This window comes from Leiobunum rupestre, chromosome 11 (assembly GCF_980474605.1).
Source record: "Leiobunum rupestre chromosome 11, qqLeiRupe1.1.hap1, whole genome shotgun sequence".
In the NCBI taxonomy this organism is placed as follows: Eukaryota; Metazoa; Arthropoda; class Arachnida; order Opiliones; family Sclerosomatidae; genus Leiobunum; species Leiobunum rupestre.
In genome coordinates, this window is record NC_143394.1 from 18,453,345 (window position 1) to 18,475,705 (window position 22,361).

The following is a 22,361-nucleotide window of genomic DNA, read 5'->3' on the forward strand; positions in this document are numbered from 1 at the left end:
TTTTATTTTGGCAAGTCATCGTGGCGCGTGTGGGTCATCATTATAGTATGTGGTTTTTATACTAAATATAGGGACATTTCGTTGGCTGAAAGGTCAAGTATTTAAACAATACTTACGTTATTCTCAATAATGCAGTCGTTACAATCAGGGTAGTGTGTGCTGCCACTAAGTTCTTAATTTACCCCTGGTGGTGAGAAATGGCAATACTATAATGCTCTTTAATAATAATCGAACAACGAACGTTTATAAGAGTTCAGTTTACCCCTAGTGGTGAAAAACGACAATGCCACTCTAAAAACTAAATAGGGTCTGTTAATATCACAATAAGCCCATGTCTGCTACGATAGAATTACCACTATTTGACCTTTACACTCATTTAATAAAATTATTAGTCATTTTAAAGGTTCACAAATTGAATGAGCGTTCTTTCACGTAGTGGCCCTTCCCATACTTTCGCTACCACTTACGAAAATTAACGGACCGTACATGTTATAGTCTATTAAATCGCTGCGGAAACATTCCTCGCGCCGCTTGGTTAACACGGAATAATAATATACGATAGATTAGAGGATTTTTTAACGTTTATTGTGAGTGCGAACCGACCTTGTTATGTAAATATTTCGTATAGTGGCCACGTATTCATAAGTTCTTAATACTATTATGTATTCAATACGCGAACTTATAAATGCATTATATTTAGAAGAATCGTTAATGTTTCATAAGTAACATATCCAGATAATAACACAAGTCTGGTACTTCATCCCGCGCCCTTAAAGTATTGGCTAATCCTAAGAGTAAATACTTTGTTTTTTTATATGATTAAAAACGATAGTTTCCTATCATTGTCCATTATCTTTCTTTCTCTACCCCGTTATGTACTATTAAGAAGTCTACAAAGACGTTGTTAATATACTTTTACAAGTAATTGATAATTATTAAGGACAAAACGCCGACGCCGCCACCCTCAGAAGTAATTAATTTTTCTACACTTAAAAAATATCTAACATGTCCCCAACACAACTGGACCCCTAGCGTCCCCAAGTGACAATATTAAAAATAATGTGTTTTTTTAATTTCCTATCATTCTCCCTAGACTAACAGTTTTAGGTATTAGGAACATGTACCCAAATCCATAGTTATCAACCTAGTGGCGAAAAATGGCAGCATTGCATGATTATAATAATTTAATTTATGGAAGACCCCTTTCAATAACCGTAAATCAGATGATCACATGACGCGGCTTTTTGATCGAACCATATAGGGAAAACTTGTTACACACGCCGACACGTCAGTTATTGAAATGTCTTTTGGCATTATGTAATTCACCCTTTTCAACACATGTTTACGTGAGATGACCCGAAAGACGCTTCCTAACGGATGACAGGATACACAATCTTTACTGTCATTAACGTATTGACTATGTTAAAAACTTGAAATATCCAAGATGATCACTAAACTCCCTAATTTCTTCACCTCAAAAAAAACCTTGAATACGCAGTTTACAATTCATAAATTTTAGGCTTATTATTTTCGATTGCTAGGCTTTACCCCGTAATGTACAATGTTTACCGCGCGTCCTCATTAACGGTAATATAAAATTAATACATGATGCATTGTCATAATATTTATCAGCTTACACCCAAGGCACTACCTTAGGCCTAGCGACTTTTTAGGTACGTGTTAATATAAAAATCCGTTAGCAACTACTTGTTTAAAACAAGCTTGATCTAAAGTAAATATGGCAAATTTCCTAAAAATAATAAAGATGACCACCCTTTTCAATACACCCTACAGAACCCGTTTAAATATGAATCATTAAAGATGGCGGCCAAAACACATGAATTTTCCAGCCAAAAATGACTAAGAGTTCTTATAACAACCGCTAAAAGAGAGACCACTCGAAACCAGCCTACAAACTTTACCCCGTTATGTGTTGTTAGCGTAAATATGAATCATTTTTACCGCGCTTCGGGGAGGCGCGTTTAAGAGTCTATACTTTTTATGTGCATAAAGACATTGTTAGATTAATAACCTAAAAAACCGTTAAAAAGGTGCCCGTATTAGGGGTGACTTATATTTGAAACTTCTACCCGAATCCAAAGATACTAGTCTAGTGGTGAAGCATTGACAAATGTTAAACTTTCACCAGCAATCTTTATGGAAGACCCATTTCAATTACCGTAAATAAGATGGTGCGTGTCACGTGACGCGGCTATAATCATTAACGAACCATATAGGGACAACTTGTTACCCAATGAGACACCCCTGGTGGGACACTATAAAGATGACCACGAATGACAGGTTATAACACGATACAAGCTTTATCCCGTTATGTTCAGTCATTAAAAGTGAATCATTTTTACCACGCTTCCTAACGGTTATTACAACACAGCTTATTATAGTGTAACCTTTTATTATACCTTTAACTCTCAATTTCTTCCTAAGAGTTCAACCAAGACACCACTTGTTAATTGGTCGATACATTTTCTCCCTAATCATTTCACATGTTAAAGAATTTTCAAGCCAAAAATGACTAACAACCGCTAAAAGAGAGACCACTCGAAGCCAGCCTACAAACTTTACCCCGTTCTGTTAAGTCTTTTTTACCGCGCTTCCTAATGTTAAAACACAGCTTATAAAACTCTTTAATATTTAGTACTTAAGACCACTTGTTGATTAACCCCCAAGACGTTACCTAACTGTTATAAACAAATATACTGATTTACCCGCCAAATGGCTAAGAGTTCAACCATATAACATCCACTAAAAGAGATCACTTGTTCAAGTCAAAGACGCTTCCTAACCGTTGTCAGGTAATTAAACCATGCACACTTTTATACTATTAAATAAAAACTTTACCCCCTCCACTTTTTCATTGATCCTTTTCGCGCTTACATCATCATAAACACATGTTAAATTCCCGCCAAAAATGATTTGTTAACCATATAGCAACCAGGTCAATTACCCCTAACGGTTAATTATAAAGGTACAAACATGTAATAGACCAATAGAGTACAAACTATACCCGTTTCCCCGCCAAAATCATGCCAAACATGCAATAGACCTATAGAGTTTAACCACTTGTTGATCGACGCTTACACTTTCCCGCCAAAAATTAATATTCAAACATATAATAAACAAGTGTAACTACTTGTTGATCCTTACCCTAAACACATGTTAAATTCCCAAAATACTATCCATATAACAGGTCAATGACCCATAACGGTAAACCACGCTCATTAATATTCACCCTTTTTAAAACACTTGCTTACCTACTCTAGTTGATTGACTGGTCGACTAATTAGGCTAATTAATTAACACCTGTGCTCGTTACGCACGAGTGCACGCGCGCGTGACACGTGCCCGAGGGGGGTCGGCAACGTGATTCCCCGATTCATTCCCCCCGTCACGCAGCTGTGGGCGCGGTAGCCACGCCCCCGCTTGGCTAAGAAGAGGGTGGTTAACTACTTAATTATCTACTCAATTTGCAGGTTATAGACTTAACCTTTCTTATAAACATTATAAATACTATAGGCCTAAAGGATTACAATTTACACAAGCCACAATTAACTCAAACCTTAAAATAATTTTGAAATTAGAGAAACAACAAATGAAATAAGGCAAGATCACTTTAATACCGTTTGGGTAGTCGTTACAAATAAAAATTAAATATTTGTATGAAAAATTTGGCGCATAGCCCTAACCGAATTGCTCACAGTGGTATTTGGTATTTGGATCTTGCTTATCGGTTGTATCAAAAGTAAATAGGGGGAGAAAGTCTATCACTGCCTTCAGATTTTACCTTCCACCATGCTTGACACCCTTTTTAAAGAGCTAGTGATCACGTGATATTTCTAACGAATAAGGATAGCACATTACGCGTGAAGTAGTACATTTGTGGTATTCCGGTCCGCGCTCAAGATGAAAATTTTGAATTTTATAACCAGGCAACCATGTCACCGCTTCGCGATTTCAAATAGTCTCTCCCTCAAATGCTGACCATTATTTCTTTCGATAACGGTTGATTTTAATTAATAATTACTATATCAATTGTAAAATAAACAAAAAAGCTCGTAGCTATAGCTAATATTTCAGTTAAACTTGCAAATTGTTAGGCCTTAACATCGTAGATATACCAATTAGTCCCGATCTCTGCTCTTAGATAGCGCCACGCTCTCCACGATTTAAGTTAGCGTTATTCTAGTTACGGTTTATTTCTTTTCAAAAGTTGGGTTATTACTTTTAAAATGTCGCATTTTAGTTTCTTTCATATATCTACTTTATTTAGGAACTAAATTAACCAAATTATCGAAAGCAAAAGTTTAATATTCACGTATTTTATAGATAACTATTTTTCATCGTGCCGGAGTACAACCGATACATTTAATTTTGCTTATACGTATTAGATCACGTGAATCTTTTTAAGAAACCCCGGATTTGGTTGAATGTTTTAAATAACCCAAATATACTTAAAAGTGACTAAAATTGTGTTTTAAATTTTAACTAAAAGTTGGGTCAAATATCTTGACCCAAAATTTTTACCCATTTTAAAATATCTAATCGACAAAACCCAAAGTTTAGTTATTTTTACTAATGATGGGTTAAATATATTTTAACTATATTTTTTTAACCCAACCATTTTAAGAGTGTACAATCGTAGCAACGCGCCAATGTGAAGAACGGTATTCACGAGAGAAAACGCCATGGGTTCTTACTCTACTTAGAAGTCACGGCAGATGGCCCCTGTTGTTGGAGTTGCTATAAAGAATTTCCCTTTCCCCCTTCGCCCTGGGTCCCGCGAAGTTTTCCCCGCTACCTGCGCTGATTAACCCTATATGTATAATTTGAAAGCCCTTATTTTAGGAGGTAACGTTTTGACTAATTTATAAAATGCCAATTTCACAAGATATGTTTTTTTAGTATATACTAACTTTTTGTTCTAAAGCCCCGTTCACACTACAAGTAAATGGGTTACTTAATTGTATACAATTAATTTAACGCAAGAACATTGTATTGTGTTTGTGTAACAGAAAAATTTAAACAATTGTGATTTTTTCTGATAACACTTTACCCTTTTTTTTTAGTACAATAAGATGAATGATGCATACGGTTAAGTGTCCAAATTACTTGTATAGTGTGAGCGCGGCTTAACGTACAAATAAGTGTTATTTCTATTTATTGTTGATAAAATGCGAATTTGCACACTCCATGTCAGGTTCGAATAAAGGGGGTCAAAAGGGGTAATTGTCGCCAAGCGCCATAAATCTAAAACGGGAGGGGGGGGGGATACTTTTAATTTTAAATAAAAATTCCGAAATTGAAAATGAAGGTATTTTAACCTCTTTTGAAGTGAGGTATTCTTGAACGCGATATATTTGTGGGCTGGCGGAGCTGTGGTTAGCACTTTCACCTCGCAGCAAGAGGAACCGGGTTCGTTCCCAACTTGTGGCACTGAGTGAAAACTCGGAACAACTCCTTCAGCGTTGAGTTTGCCAATTCTCTCCCCATTGGTTTAAGGGGTTTTCCCACGAGCTCTTCGGTTTCCCCTTCCGTAAAAACTTGTTGAGGTTAACGGTTATAGTGAGTGTAGGGAGCTGTTGGCTCACGTGGAATGAAGGGCTTGCCACCACCTTCCTACGCCTTGTAGCCCGGCCACCTTAATTAAAGACTTAAAAGTCGCTTGATGACTTAGGCCTAAGATGGTGCCTTGGGTATTAGCCTAGCTGATTATTATTGTTTTGGCCGTGAGAGGGCTGAGAAAGGAGCACGAAATGTTGTTACTTTTTATTAAGTCGCATCGTCGCCATTTGTGTCTTTTTTCGGGTTATAGTTTCCCAATGAGGTCATCACCCTCGGCAACATTCCCAGTAAACGACGTTGCAGTTACGTTGTCAAGCGTCTGGGAGGCAGAGTTTGTGAATGGCCGTGTGAGGACGACCACCAATCCCCCAACGGGTGGTCAGAATACTTCCGCCACGGGTGTCCCCACCCCTGTCCCCACGTATCCCCCCGTTGGCGTGGCCGTTACACATATGTCACCCTGATTAATCAGATGGACGAGAGGACTGAACGGTCCCACACGTTACAATCAATTAAAAAAAAAGTTACGTTGTCAGTGTAATTAATAATGAACCACCATGCCTCGAATAGGAGAGTTTTGTTAAAAGTCATTAATAATTTAGTTGATTATCGTTTGTCGTAATTTGTAAAAGTAAGTAAACTGTAAATTATAATTCACAAAGGTTTCATTTTACTGTTAGGATCGAATTTTTGATTGTAGTTATTGTTTTTTGGCTATTTGCTAAATTTGTGATGGTCATTGCGATGAGTAATAACATGAGTAACTATGGGAAAATATTTAAATACATCCTTACAGTGGCGGCCTAAGGGGGAGGCGGGGGGGGGCTGTCCGCCCCGGGTACCAGGGCAGCAGGGGGTGCCATCAGAGAAGCTCGAGAGGGGGGGGTGCAAATCAGAACGATTAAACTTGAAGAAGACGGACCCGTGAAAACTTCTGCACGGTCCTGGGGGGTGTCACAAAACACTGCCGCCGCCCCGGGGACCCAGCCTTCTTAAGCCGCCACTGCATCCTTGGAATAATAATCTCAAGCTACTTCCGGGAATTTGACGTTCAATTTTGAATAACGCTATTTTAAAGCATAATGCGTATTTAACCGCTTTAACTTCACAGATGAAATATTAACTTCAATTATTATTATTTTTTAAACTAATAGCTATTGTAATTAAAAGACAATTACTCTTAGTTACGAGGGGTAGGGGGAGTTCAAAAAGGGTATTTTTTGTGTTACGTAATTTGTGAACAGCCTCAAAGTGGGAAAAACAAAACCCAAGTATTTCAATTAGCTAGCATAAAACTGAGGTAATCCTGACCCTCTATGAATGCAAAAGGAAAAGCAAAATTTTACAATTAAATGTTACCATTAACTATTCTGATGCTTAATATTAAGACTGAGTTGCATAATTGTGCGTAATTTGTGCGTTTGATTGATTAGCATGTTAATGTGAAAAGTACAAAGTAGGGTGGCTAGGGTAAAGTTACCCCCTTTAAAGTTGTTAATTCCTTCCGAACCCCATGGGTGCATAATGGGGGTATTGGTGGTGCGAAATGTGTGTTAAACTTAAAAGTGAAAATCGTACAATCAATAGTTGAATTTAATGTAATACATTAGATTTTAACGTTTATCTCGTCGTCAACGTATTCACAGATAAGCCTTACTCTGTAACACCTTGAATCCGTAGCCGCTTAATTTTTTGACACTTCAATCCATTTAAGATCTGTGGAAAGATAAGTAAAATGCGAAACTCTCCAATTCATAGCCAATGTTCACGGATGGATTACATTTTTTAGAACCCAAATCCGTTCATTGACAGTCTCGGTTTCATTCAACCAAATCCAAACCGTAAAATTGTAATCCGTAACTGACCAATCCGTCCAATTATTCGGATATATTCAACCGTTATCTTACGGATTATATTTTTCACAGATTGGATTATTTTAAATTATGGATTGGACGGTTCGGATTGGATCCGAAGAGACCAAACCACGAACGGATTGGATCCGAAGTGAACGGACCACGGACGGATCGGAATTGAAGAACCTGTATCCGTTCAGTATCGGATTCATCCAATCCAAATCCAATCGGTACATTTTTAAGAGAGGAAAATCCGTAATCGACAACTCCGTCCAATTATTTTGAAACGTAATCCTACGGATTGGATTTTTTCACAAACTGTATTATTTTGTTTGTCGGATCGGACAGTTCGTATTAAATTACTTACGGATGCAACGTTTACGGATCGTATCCGACATAAACAGTTCACGGACGGATTGAATTCGAACCGAGTGATCATGGACGGATTGGACTTTTGAAAACAACGATCCGTTCAGGCTCTACATAGGGTTCCACTTCTAGGTGTCGTGGAAATCTGTCAAAGATCACTGTGCCGCATTGTTTTCTCAAATCCTTGCACTTGTTTTGGCTTACTTCAAAATAAGTGTTACGTTTACGGATTTTGCCTGTAATTTTTCAAGAACTTATAAAGTCCAATATTATTCGATTTTAAAGAAAACATTCTGAAGGAAAATTAAATATTTTAGTTTATTTACGTTTTATTATAACTTTATCATTGAAGTTTTTAAAAGTTAATTTAGGGTGTCATATTTTAAAAGTGTCCTAAAATATTGCTTAGTTAAACACCGATGATGAAATTTAGTTGTTTTACTAGTGATCATACATGACATTTGACAGAATAAAAAATATAAATATTTAACACATCCAATGTTTATTTTGAACCAATACATATTTTATATATTGGACGTTAATACGGTGTGGCGTCTCCCCTCCTTCTTACACATTCTAACAATCGTCGACGAAAGGAATTGGTTAGATTTCTTATGCAGTCTGCTGGAATCTGTTCGTAAGCACGGTGAATCATATTTGCCAAATCTTCTTGCGACAGCGGTATTCTTTTTTCGATGATTGTGGTCATGAAAGCCCAAAGGTTCTCCAAAGTGTGCCGACCAATCTAAAACATCTATGCCTTGCTCTTCCAGGAATTCTCCAACGACTCTGGCTTTGTGACTAGGGCAATTGTCATGCATGAAGGTCATTCTGAAAATTGTTAAAAGACTAGTGAAATTTAATGAAAATGTTTAACGGCCGCCATTCTGAACTCCATAAATTGTTGCTGCTGATGGTAGCATCGATTCCTCTAGGATTCGAATATAGTTTTGAGCGGTCAACCTTCCTTGGACGCGATGTAAAATTCCCGCTTGACCATCGCCAATGCATGCCCATACATTTACAGAAAATTGGCCACTAGTCTTGGTTCTGTGGAACATGTTCCCAGCGGTTCTATACCCACGCTTTCTTGTTACCCAAACCGTCGGGGATGATAAAGACTTTGGAAAGTCTAACATACAAAATAACATAAGTTGCAGAAAAATACAAATGTAAAAATTTCTTTTTCATCCGAAAATAAAATGAATCGTGCCAAATGCTCCCTGCGCCAGCGATGAAGGCCTCGGCATATTTCGAGACCTAATTTCCGTTGTTCTCTGGTAAGAACGGGTTTGCATAATGAACGGTATCTTCTTAATCCAGATATTTTCAACCTATTCCAAACACTACTTGTAGACAATCTTAATCCGTATTTAGTCAACCATCGTTGCTTAAGCGTCCTTAATGACTGATGTTTATTTGCCATTGCGTCTCTCGAAAGAAGACGATTTTCGCATGCGTTTGTAATGGAGGGTCGACCACTTCTTGGTAAATCCTAAAGAAAGATTTAGTTAAAAAATATATTTTTAAAATAGAGATATAATATCAATTATCACGTATTAAATGCTAAAACACACACACACACACACACACACACACACACACACACACACACACACACACACACACACACACACACACACGATTCATAAAATTGGCTCTTCTGGTAAAATCCGGTAGGGGATCCTCCCATGTGGTCCCCCTTTTCCCTTCCTGCCCCAAAATCGGTCCTACAGCTGGGAGCGGCGGCGGCGTGACCCTCTGTAATATTTCATTGAGGCAATGAAATAAAAAGACTCCGTTAAAAATTCGTAGTTTTTAGGTTAAATTAAATTTTAAAGAAACCAATTTAACACAGTTAAACTTGATATCATAGTTCGGGGGGGCTGGGCTATGGACTATTGCTATGGACGGAATGTCGTTAAGTGTTGTTTGTTTGCCGTAGAGGTCGGGGATGGTTAACTTTTATTCAATAGATAAAGCTATCAAAATTATTCGTAAAACCTTTTGATCAAGTAATTTATAATTCTGTATTATACGATTAATATTTTGATAAATTTGTAAAATTAATCGGAAAAACGACGTTTTTTTCGATAAAAAGCTCTAATTTGACGAATAATACATGTTTTTTAATCATTTTCCGAAATATTAACCGGTAAATTTCTTTGTTTACATTTTTCCCCCGAAAAAAATCAATTTAATCATGGATAATGATTAACCGTCACCGACCTCTAGTTTGGCGTGGAAAGCAACGACACGGTAGATGGAGCTGCGAAAAGTAATTTATTAATATAAATTCTATTACTGGCGCCACCGAGGTTTGAACCCAGGTAGCTACTAGCCGCGTAATCTCCAAATACCGCCGCCTTTACCAACCAAACAATTTTCGTTCCTCTTTCCGCGTTATTTTACGTATATTTACGGTGTTTAAGGTCAAGTGTACCTCAAACTTCGCCCCCCCCCCAACCCATTGGATTTACACGAAGGGTGACACGGGCGTGGCGGGAAGTTTGAATTACTGTGTGGGGCTACACAACTTTTACCGATGGCCAGTTTCATGTCTGTCAGGTAAACAGGGGGCACAATTTCGACCCCCCCTTTAATAACAATACGTTAAAGTCAACTCTTTAACTTAGGATGGTACTTTTTATATCAAACGATAGAACGCACTGTGCCGTTAATTTCCTCCCCCCTCCGACCAACCCCCTTAAAGGGAGAGTGATCGATAAAACAAGTTAATAAATTCATGGGTATTTTTTTATGAATTTGCGAATTTACATGACTTTTGGTGCCTGAACTACCCAAATGTTTGATATAAATTTCCTAAAATAAACCCATTTTAATCCCAGTTTAAGAATTTCTTTAAATCATATTTCCACTAATTTCAATAATTTAAAAGAATTATGTTCTTCGTATTTTGCTTACCTATTATGTTTAGGCTTAGTTTCTCTTTTCGATTTGATAGTCGCCAGCCAGATTTCCCGCACGGTACTGATGAGTTCCAAATAGAACGAAACCGGTCTACCGTTGGAATTTCTGGCTATTTTATTTATTTTTAATTTATTTTATTACTCGAAGATCTATTTGATCCGAGTTTCGCGTTGCTCGTAGACCTATCGGTACGAGTTATTAGTAAGTTTTTAAATTTCTTCAAATTTGTTTAGGATTTAGCTATATTATCCCTTTTAATTATGGACTTATCTACTTTTTCGCGTATTTTATCAATATAATATCATAACTTACACAATAACCATAAGTATGACACTGAAAGATGTCGGTTAATGATATTAATGATATTCTGTCGTGGGGTGATTGCGTAATCGGAGGATTCGAAACCGGAAATTCGTCTAAAGATTATCGGCTGTATATACGAGCCAAAGCACGTTTGGGTCTCAATTTCGAACAAAACTACTTTCAGAAACAAAATTAAAGTTTAAAATGTGTTCCGATTCAACTCGCGGAGAGTTGTCAGTCCTTAGGATGTAATGATTTATATGGTCATTGCCGAGACAGCCCCCTATTCCCAATCGCGCCCGGGGCGGCTTCCCCGGCCGCCCAGCCCTAGCTACAGCCCTGGAGACAGATTATCATTAAGAAATTTATAATTGGGAGAATAGGAAGTGTCATACTTATAATATTATGTTACTTATGGTATTACTCAGTATATTAATATTTAGCTTTTTATAATTTTCCAAAATGGCGAATTTTTTACTCTTCTTTAAAGGTGTGATGGAAGAGCGCTTCGTACTATTTAAACATCGCAATTTTACAAAATCTTTAATTGTAAAATGTGGAAACAATATCGATTTACCCGGTTTCAATGCATGTTTGACAGCTTCCGGTTTGCTGTATTACGCTAAAGACGCAAAGGGCCGGACTTAGAGTTCCTGGGCCCCTAGGCAGATAAGGGGTCTGGGCCCCTTTTAAGAAAATTTTAGTTAGTTTGGTAATTGTAAAACAAAATCTTCAACGCAGTTCAACCTAGCAATTTCTCGAATTTAAATTACGATTAAAACTATAGATTCATGCCTTCGTTTATTTACGGTCACTGGAAGGCCCCTTCCAAGGATGGGCCCCTAGGCCTAGGCCTAGGTGTGACTAGGCGGAAATACGGTCCAGAAGATGCGTAGAAAACAAACGTCAGGGATGTCCTAAGCTAAATTTTAAGCTAGAACACGAGCCAATCAGATAATTACATCCAGAAATTTGATTAGTTTCATCCATGGTTTCATTAAATTTGGCGTGCATTTTCCAACATGGCGGATTTTGCACACGGGGACGAGTTGAGGAGACTACGGTGCCGTGATTTCCACCAAGTTATTAACAACCAAAACGTATTTTAATGTTGACGCTAACAGAGGCACCCAGTGCCGGATTAAGAACTAGGCACCCTAGGCACGTGCCTATAGGGCCCCCGAGGGTTAGGGGGCCCCGAAAGATCCCACGTCAATACGCTAGTTCAAAAAAACAATTATTTGAAAAAAAAACATTAAGCTTAAGTAAATTTAATAACAGTTTTACGCCATGCTTTTTCAAAATGAAAACAATCAATAACTTTGAAACTATATTGATTCTATTTTTAATATTTATAGTATAAACGAGATATGAAATACTCTTTCGAAAAACACTAAAAAACGAATTCGAGTAAGTCGAAATAAGGTACCGCGTAGCCACTAATTCGTTTTACGGTGATCTATAGAGGTAAAACCGTAACTAGAGCTCGGCGTTTGGATAAGAAATAATCACTTTATTTATTTTTATCCACAAACGAAAATTATCCGAAAAAAACCCGATTATTTTACATGTTAAATTGCTATACAGGGTGTTTCAGAAGTCAGTGCAATAAATTTGAGGTGTTATAGAGGTTGAGTAAAGATGTTTGACTGTCTTTGTCGCGATCCTCTGCGACTAATAGGAAAAGCGCTAGAGAGCGTTAAAGTTTGGCCTAAAAACGCCTAAATGTAAGCTTTCTACGAACATAAGAACCCAGAGAGAAAACCGGTTTTAAAGGGGTAGTAGGGAATTTTACTACTACAAAAAACTCCATATTGTCGAGTGCAAAACATTTTTATTTTTTAAATGTTCAAATTGTCGTCCTCCAACTCCTAAACCAAGTCGGCAGCGACGAAGAAGCGATGTCCGTACGGACTGAAACACTCCCGCTGTGGTACGAATATTTTCCACCGCCACAGAAAGAAGTCAAGTGGGTTTAGATCCGGCGATTTTGCAGGCCAGTTGACCGGACCTCCTCTGCCAATCCATCTCTCTGGATATTGCAAGTCGAGGGACGCTCGAAAAGTGAGCCGGATCTAAACCCACTTGACTTTTTTCTGTGGGGGTGGATGAAGGAACTTGTCTACGAAACACCAGTGGAGACGGAAGTGGATTTGGTAGCACGAATTCACGCCGCTTCGGAAAAGATTCGTACCACAGCTGGAGTTTTTCAGTCCGTACGGACATCACTTCTTCGTCGCTGCCGACTTTGTTTAGGAGCTGGAATAGGGATAAAAGTTTCTCGTAATTGATGTAACACACATTTCAAGCAACTGAATCACTCTTCTTCGTCACTGCACTCCCCAGAAAAAACAACAGGGCAAGGCTCGATTCCGGGAAGGGGGTAAAGAAGTATGGCTAATGAAAGGGGGGGTGGAGGAATTTCCCCGTTTGCCAACCTCTGCGGACGCCCATGGAAAAAACCATTCCCCATTTTAAAAATGGTCATTGAGGCTATTTCCATGAGCGTATTTTAGGGCGACCTTTCTGTGTCGACGCACCTGCACGGTCATGGAAACGGGTTTGCGCGATAAAAGGGGCGATCTTATCGGTACGACAAAAATAGGTGGTCCGAGTCCCTAAGATCGCTCTTTTTTTTTCCATGGAAACGGTCATCGTGTCGTACCCCCTGCATTTTGGGTTTTTTCCTTTAACAAATTCTACTATTTCCTCACTGTTTGTTTAATTAATTTTAAGAAAGGTTAGAAGCTTAAACGGTAGTCATTTTCCTAATATTTTCGTAAACATATCAGTAGTAATTATGGCTAATAGTTTTACTAACGAAGAAGTTATAACAATAATTAACATAGTTAAGGAGTTAAATGTAATTGCGGCGCTAGACGGAAAACGCCAGAAGAATGCCGACATTTTTTAAAATGTCGTGATTGAGTTCGAAAAGTCCGGATTTAAAAATAAAACTTGGGAACAAATTCGCACGAAATGGAAAAAAACTAAAAATAGATTACTACGCTGAAAAAAAATAAAAACGTTTCCGGCTCATCTGGTAAAATTAAATTTAAGTTTTTCAATGAAATGGATGAGTTATTGGACACGAGGCCAATGGTAACTTTCAACGAAGACGGACTAGAAAGTAACGCCATTGTTTCAGAAGGTAACTATTAATTACTGTTGGTTTCCCAAAATGATGGCGTGATTTCAAGAACTTCGAAATGACGCGACTCTTGGTTCAAATTTAAAAAAAATTATTTTAACAATAGAATAAACTTGAATGATCGTTACATGGTTGACTGGTGATTGAATTAGATAGCTTAACCTTATATAGTACTATTAAAAATTGAATATTTTAATTAACATAAAAAACGACAGTTAAAAAATAATTTATCTTGACTCGTTGCGCTGCGATAAGATAGCGCCTCTTTTGTAAAAAGACGATACCTCGCTGTGCTGAACATTCCGGGCACCTTGGAAAGAAGACTTTTCAATCGTCCAATGGTAAGTGGCACAACTTAACTACAGGCCGCTTGAGCTCCTTGTCCGCTGTTTTGACGGTGGTGACTCGAACAAGGTTACCTTCTCCGATATGAACCTTGGTGATGCGGCCCATCTTCCATTTAGTTGGTGGCGTATTCTCGTCTTTTACCAAAACGAGGTCCCCGACCTGAAAGTTACGTCTCGGTGCAACCCATATGGGGCGTTGTTGTAGTCTGGACAGGTATTCTCCACTCCAACGTTTCCAGAAGTGTTGTAGCAGTTTTTGTCTTAGCTGCCAGCGTGTCAGGCGATGCTGCGGCTCATGCGTGAAGTCCGGTTCCGGTATAGCCGTGATCGGGCCTCCGATCAAGAAATGTCCTGGGGTGAGTGCCGCAAGGTCGTTGGGATCAGAGCTCATCGCTGTCAATGGGCGTGAGTTCAAGCATGCTTCCACCTGACACAGCAGCGTCTGAAACTCCTCGAAGTTGAGAGTGATGGATCCCATGACTCGCTTCAAATGGTGTTTTATAGATTTGACGCCGGCTTCCCATGTCCTCCAAAATGCGGTGCTCCCGGGGGGTTAAAATGCCATTGTATCCCTTCTTCCGCGGACCATTTTGATATCGTCGCAGCTGTGGACGTCGTCGCGAGGAATTTCGTGAATACCTTCAGTTCTCGATTGGCACCGACGAAGTTGGTACCGCAATCGCTATAAATATTGGCACTCTTACCTCGTCGGGCCATGAATCGTTTAAGCGCTGCCAAGAACGCCTCGGTCGTCATGTCGCTTACGACTTCGAGATGGAGCGCTCTGGTGGTAAAACATGCGAAAACAGCTACATATCCCTTGAAGGTGCGTTGACCTCGACCTTTCAAGACTCGCATCGTAAACGGCCCGGCGTAATCGACCCCGCAGTTTAGGAAGGCTCGCGCTCGTCAGATTCTTCTTTCTGGTAGCGCTCCCATCAATTGGTTTGCCATGGTAGCTTGCTGCCGAACGCATTTGACCCATCGTTTGACATGGTAGCGTATTGCATCCCGCAGGCCGACGATCCAGTAACGTCTTTGGAGGACAGTTGCCATTAGTTGGGGACCTTCATGCAGATGCTTGAGGTGTTCATGTCGGATTATCAGGTCGGTTAGCTGACTTCTCCGTGGCAACAAGGCTGGATGGATTTGATCGTGAGAGAGTGTGGAATGTTGGAGGTGACCGCCCACTCTAATGATGCCTTGTTGGTCTATGAACGGGTATAGAGACCGTAGCTTGGAGTTTGCCGGCAGGGTACTCTTCCGTCGTAGCGCATCGTACTCTTGCGGAAAAGCTTGCTGGTGGACGACGTTGATCCAATGGGACAATGCCTTGGTTCGTTCTTCAACGGTGAGAGGACCGCTGCTTCTGGTCTCCTTGCGTTCTTTAGCGATAATTGAGTTATGAATGAAACGTAGTGCATAAGCGGTGACATGGATCAGCATATGCAGCGTCGAGTATTTCAAAATGAGCGGGTCGGTCGTTTGAGCAGTCACTGCGGTCGTGGTCGTACGTTTCTCTTCTGGCCGACACGCCTCTGGTTCTGGCGGTAGTACAGGATTCGCTGGGGTGTCGTAGGTTTCGAGCCACTGCGGCCCTTGCCACCAAAGGCCATGGTTATGTAGTTCCTCGACCGTTACTCCTCTGGAAGCGCAATCGGCTGGATTGTTTTTCCCTGCGACGTGATGCCACTTGGCTGATGGTAAAGTGTTTTGGACTTCAGTCACCCTGTTCGCTATGAACGTCTTCCAGCACAAGGGTGATGACTTAATCCACGCCAGCACGATGGTAGAGTCCGACCAGCAATGGACCTCTTGATGCTTCTTCTTCAGGGACTCTTGAACGAGGTGGATGAGCCTCGCCAACAGCACGTTTCCGCAAAGCTCCAGCCTTGGTAGGGTCGTTGGACGCAACGGGGCGACTCTCATCTTGGCCACTATCAGCTGCACGTGTACCTCTCCTGAGGAGGACCTTGTCTTCAGGTACACCGCCTCCGCAAATGCTTTCTCAGAGGCATCACAGAAGCCGTGCAAGCTTAACTCTTGTGCGGAAGTTTGTCCAGTGTGTCGAGGTATGGAAATCTGCTCGATCTTTTGTAGGTTGCCTCGGAATGCTTGCCATCTGCTCCCGAGATGTCCTGGTACTTGCTGGTCCCAGTCCATTTTGAGTTGCCACAACTCCTGTAGAAATGTTTTCGCGACGACAGTGAGCGGCGCCAGTAGGCCCAGAGGATCGAAGATCCGAGCGGTATCCGATAGGATTGTTCGCTTCGTAATACGTTCTCGGCGCGTTCGAGACCCATTTCCTCAGTTCGAACCCAGCTCCCGCAGTCACCGTCAGTAATTCAGGCCGTTCTTGATTGACTCGACCCCAGTCATCAAGTCGTCCATGTAGAAATCCTTTGCTAAAACGGTAGCTGCTAATGGCGATCTTTGTTGTACGTCTTCTGCCAGCTGCTGTAGTACTTTGGTTGCCAAGTAAGGAGCGGCCGAAGTACCGTATGTGACTGTGAGGAGCCGGTACTCCGCTAACGGCTCCGAAGGTTCCTGTCTCCAAATTATACTTTGCCAGTGGCGTCTTCGGGGTGGATCAGGATCTGCCGGTACATCTTTGCGATGTCCGCCGTCATCACTATTGGACATTCGCGGAATCTGATTAATAGGTTGGTAAGATCATCTTGCAACTTCGGTCCGACCATGAGCACATCATTTAGGGATACTCCAGTAGACGTCTTTGCTGACGCATCAAAGACAACTCGCAGCTTAGTGGTAGAGCTGGATTCTTTGATGACGGCATGATGTGGCAGGTAGTACGACATCTTTGACTCTTGATCGTGTGGAATACGCTCCATGTGCCCCAGCTCGACGTACTCGGTCATGAATGTGCAGTACTGTTGTTTAAGCTCTGGATTCACCTGCATCCGTTTCTCCATGTACCGGAACCACCTAGTTGCTGCTTTCTTGGAGTCACCCAGTTGAGCGGGATCACACTTAAAGGGTAGCCGCACCATGAACCTTCCAGACTCTTGTCTTGCGCGCGTTTCTGCGAACACCTGCTCGCACTGACTCTCTTCTGCAGTCAGCGCTCTTCTGGGATTTAGTTCCTCCAACGCCCAAAACTTTGCTACTTGCTCGTCCAGTGTACAGACGTGGGCTTGAACTGCTTCAGGTGTTGCGCCAACGCAATCTGGTTCCAGCGGCCCTCCGATAGCCCAGCCAAAAATGGTTTTGAATGCAATTGGTGAATCCTTTTGAACACGGCGGTCCGCACTCTCGACCACGTTGAAGTAAACGTCAGCTCCAAGTAGGACGTCCACTGGGCTCAATATGTGAAATGCGGGGTCGGCTAGCTGAAGCCCTTTCATATGAGGCCACGGCTTTGCTTTGAATGAGTAGTTTGGTAGGTCGCCAGTGACTGCGCTGAGTATTAGAGCTTCTACAGACAAGATGGTGTCTTTACCGGCTCTGACTTCCAGCCGCACGCTGCCTCTTGTAGTTCCGATACCGGTGGCACCGATACCGCCGATGGTGACGCTATACCGTGTGCGCTTCAGCTGTAACTGACGGACGCCTCGCTCGGTAATGTAGGTGGATTGTGAGGCCGAATCCAGCAACGCCCGCAACGGCCGAAACTGGCCAGAGCTTTCTTTGACTTGGATGATTGCCGTTGGTAACAGTACTTGAGCGGTTCTGGTCAAACTACGATCCTCTCGGGCTACGTCCTTCATGATATTTACCTTAACCTCGGCGTCCTCCTTCGTTGGCTCTTGATTAGCTCGTTGCAGCAGCGTGTTGTGCTTGAAACCAGTGGCAGCCTGGGAAGCGTCCAAAGCCCTTGCGCGTTTCTCCAAAAACGTTGACAACTCGTTATACTGTGGAAGCGTGGTCCCCGATAGAGTCAACTCCCATTGGTGCCGTGATTCTGCATCCAACTTCTCCTTGACGATATGGAGCAGCACCGCGTCCCAATGCTGGACTGGAACTTGAAGAATCTTCAGAGATCGGGTACACTCCGATGTCGTATCGATCAGCTGACGGATGGCGAATGAAGATGCTTCTTTGATCACTGGTTGTCCGAAAAGCCGCTTGATATGGGCGATAATGATCTCTCTCGCGTTGTGGTATCTGGAACTGTGTATGTCCCAAGCTTCGCCGTAATTGCTATTCGTCAACTGCAAGGAATGGACGAGACGTCCCGCATCGCCATACGTGGCATTCTTGAGGTAATGGAGTTTCTGGGCTCCCGATAACGTTGCGTTATTGTGGACTGTGGCCAGAAACAGGTCGTGAAACGGTAGCCATTCAATCCGGTTGCCTCCAAACTTGGGTAGATCGATCGGCGGTAGACGGAGATCTGACGATGGAGACACGGCCAGCAGGATATTCGCTGCCGCTGCAGTGTTCTTACTTCGGGCCATCTGCAGCAGGACCTGCAGGTCCTCGATCCTTTTTACGAGACCGTCATACTCCGCCACTTGGGCTTCCAAATCCTCTGGCTTACATTTGACGTAAATGAGGTCCTGTACGGAGTCTAAGTCAACGGCTAGCTTCTTGACTTTCTCATCGTACAGAATTACCGCTGCATCTGCTAATGGAACCAGACTTGTGAGACCCGGTGCCTGAAGAGCCACTGTCTCGAGACTGGTGATCTGTGACTTGACGACCTTGCGCTTCGACAGTAGGGCATCCATGACTGGGATTGAATGCTAGGACGCAGTGGGCGTCTGTCCCTCCGATGTTCTTGATGTATCCCACGGAAAAAGAAGTTGGACTCGTCCGTTGAGGCGTAACTTCAACTGCTGCTAATATCCGGCTCGACGGACCAAACATTTAATCGGTGAAGATATTCTCGATTAATTCTATTTACGAAATTAATCCGCGAATTTCTAAGAATACGATCAGTGTCGTTATTGTGCTTACGCAAAACTAATAATAGCGAATTTATAAACAAATATCCCGCGTTATTGAAGGCCACTAAATCAAAATCTATTTTTACTTCTTATTTCCCCGTTAGCAAAAGAAAATACTTTAAAATGGTAGGAAAACTAACCCTAAAATGCAACTAAAAAGGGGGCTATCTACGTATCAGCAGGTGTTCGATTCGACAATGGAAACCGGCAACGTTATCACGTCGAGTAAATTCCAAATTTTTTCGGTGCGATGTGATATTTCGATGCGCTCATGGGGAAAGCCTCATTGTGTCAACTCTAGAAAAAGTTGGTTTTGTTAAAAATTACGCGTGCAAAAAAAAAACATATCTGGGCTCGTGCCGCCTAGAATTTTTTTTATTTCATCAATTAAGTGTTATATTCCGCCGATCTATCGGAAACCAGATATTTCGGCTTTGGCGGAAGTCTCGCGTGTTTTAGACACTAGGTGGATTGCGCAGTAGCTATGAAAATCAGTTCCGTTGTAAATCTCGTTAATGGTCAGAATTACTGTTATTATGTTACTTATGATATGGCCTATTGAATCTTTCCAATATTTCAGTTAATTTTAGTCAGTGGCGGCGCCAGGGGTAGGCTACGCAGGCTACAGCCTACTTTTATTTCGCTTGTAGGGGCCCCAAATCTAGATGAAGGGGCCCCGAACAGCCCCCTAAAATGATTTGCGGAACTAGAAATATCAAAATCTGAATTAAAAGCCTGCTGTTTTTAAGTTGCGAACACTGAACAGTGATTTCTAATATTTTTTCGAACGCAGCCTTGATTCGTTGTAGTTGCTAAACTAGCTACTTCAAAAAGTGTTGCATCGTTAGACAGATGATAAATTGCGCGGTTTTCCGACTCTCCGAGTCCCAATTTCCAAAATAAAGATAAAATAAAGCGTGGCAACTGGCAAGTGTTTTTGCAACAATTGTAAATGAAAATGGAGAATGCTGATGGAGGATGTTGCCCATATGTGCATTGTTATGCTCATAGAGATAGAAAAGAAATAGAGGGAAGATTACCGCGTTAAGGCACGCCTGTTTTTGACCGGGAAAATTCATCTCCCCCCCCCCAACGCATGTATGAAAGCGCAGATGGGCAGAATTTGCAACGCCGCCACTGATTTTAGTCCTTTTTTCATCATTTACTGGAAATCAACACGCTTTCTCCTATTCACTTCCGCTAGACCGCTATAGAGAGCTTTACAACGAAAACAAACTTCACCATTGAGTTGAGAAGATTAATTAGCATTTTCGTACCCAAAAAAACTACTATTCGAAGTTATGGGAATTCAAAGTTATGGGAATTCGAAGTTATGTAAATTGGATCAGGATCTCTACTTATTCATTCCAAGGGTACGTTCAGTAACAGTCAACGGAAAAAAACCCGATGGATTTGATATTTTCCACCGATGAGCTTTTTCGTCATAATGACGTCGTAAGTTGCTGAACGCTTTTATTCAGTCATCGGTGTTTTTTAAAATGGCATTGCTTTTATAGTAGTTTTACGTCAGTAATGACGTCAGTCATCGGAAAAACCGACTCTTCCAGCCGAGGACTTCGGTGAGTAACCGATGACTATCGTGACGTCAAAACCGGAAACGTAAAAAGCGTACAGTAGGAAACCGATGTCACCGATTACTACTATGGCTCGCGTTTTTAAAACAAGATTAAAACAACTAATCTTTAAGACGATTTAATAGTAAGCATGAACTGCAGTCCTCTGGACGTTTTACCATTGTTGTACTACAGTATTGTCCAAACACTTTTCTCTAGTATTTCGTATATCCTGGTATAGTCCAAAAATACCAAGGTAATGTTATATCCGTTAAAACCAATGAGGTAGAATAAATAGGGAGCCGAATCCGCCTTCCAGGCAGTAGCGGCGCTAAGGGTGGGCTGAAGTGGGCTTTAGCCCCCCTGCATTTCTGAGAGGGGCCACATATTTATATTAAAAGGGCCACATATTTATATTTAAGAGGCCACACATTTGAAATTTCTTTATGTTTTTATTGCCAAGTAAAGTTTTTCGGGGGGAAAAATCTTTAAAAATCAATTCGTTTACTCAAAAAGATAGTAGACCATAAACAGATAGATTCGGGAGGCGAAGGGAGCGGAAATGGAGAGAAAGTTTTATGAACAATTGAAAGAAAAGAAAGGGGCTTGAGGGAATTTCGGGAAATACCCCAGCGGGCATGCACGTCAGTGCTCGGAATCCGACGCTCGGATACAAGCTCAGAAGGGGGTCCAGTAAACGCGACGCTAGCCACAACAATAAAACGACCTTGCTCTTCTCGCTTCCTGGAAAATTCTGCGGTTTTTCGATTTCACCACTTTTGCGAAATATGGTCAATACCAGGCTCGACCGCTAAGCTGCTTTTTTTTTAAAACATTTCTTTCCATTTCGTCTTGAGCTCCAGAACGAGTCAGGTCTATTTTGAAAGTCTTCCTCGAATTTTAAGTCTTTAGTCTTCCTGTTCTATTATTTTGGCAAGAGCGGACTTCTACCTCCTCGAGGTTTAAAGAAGCCCTAATGCGCTTGTTTAAAATATAAACACATAGCTAAATGACTAGTTGATAGTTTGATTTTATTTCAAATTATTTCAACAGCCTTTTAAAGGCTAACTAACTATTAATAGTTAATTTTTCCAAAAAGCATTTTTCAGGGCTAGCTAACTATTTGTAGATATATATTTTCCAAACCGCCTTTGTCAAGGCAAATTACTATTATTAGTTATTTTTCAAATATTTTAGAAACTTAGTCTTATTATTTACTAAGATAAATATTCCTCGAGAATTAGAAGGATTTTAGAGATACATTTTAGATAATTATATCCGGTAAATTTAACTATTTAAGTATTGACAAATGAAAAAAAATTGTAGAAATGAGTGGGAGAAAA

General features: G+C 40.9%; 3 protein-coding genes across 3 annotated transcripts; all 3 read right to left on the reverse strand.

The window, feature by feature from the left end:
- Window positions 1–14,514: 14,514 nt before the first annotated feature.
- On the reverse strand, window positions 14,515–15,012 carry LOC149921901 (uncharacterized). The gene has a single exon (XM_090162185.1). It carries the CDS (start codon window positions 15,010–15,012, stop codon window positions 14,515–14,517), a length of 498 nt encoding a protein of 165 aa, XP_090018311.1.
- Window positions 15,013–15,443: 431 nt separating this feature from the next.
- LOC149921902 (uncharacterized) lies at window positions 15,444–16,697 on the reverse strand. Its single transcript, XM_090162186.1, has one exon. The coding sequence runs from the start codon at window positions 16,695–16,697 to the stop codon at window positions 15,444–15,446; it is 1,254 nt and encodes a 417-aa protein (XP_090018312.1).
- A 174-nt stretch (window positions 16,698–16,871) lies between these two features.
- Window positions 16,872–19,225, reverse strand: LOC149921903 (uncharacterized). The gene is made up of 2 exons (XM_090162187.1): window positions 17,231–19,225; window positions 16,872–17,186 (listed from the first exon to the last, which is right to left on the reverse strand). The coding sequence occupies exons 1-2, from the start codon at window positions 19,223–19,225 to the stop codon at window positions 16,872–16,874; spliced, it is 2,310 nt and encodes a 769-aa protein (XP_090018313.1).
- Between the last annotated feature and the right edge of the window lie 3,136 nt (window positions 19,226–22,361).

Coding starts and splice junctions, on each gene's coding strand:
- LOC149921901 (XM_090162185.1), bottom strand. CDS start 15,012: ATGGGATCCATCACTCTCAACTTCGAGGAGTTTCAGACGCTGCTGTGT.
- LOC149921902 (XM_090162186.1), bottom strand. CDS start 16,697: ATGGACTGGGACCAGCAAGTACCAGGACATCTCGGGAGCAGATGGCAA.
- LOC149921903 (XM_090162187.1), bottom strand. CDS start 19,225: ATGGATGCCCTACTGTCGAAGCGCAAGGTCGTCAAGTCACAGATCACC. Junction 17,187..17,230: donor CCCTAAATGATGTGCTCATG/GTCGGACCGAAG, acceptor CCTATTAATCAG/ATTCCGCGAATGTCCAATAG.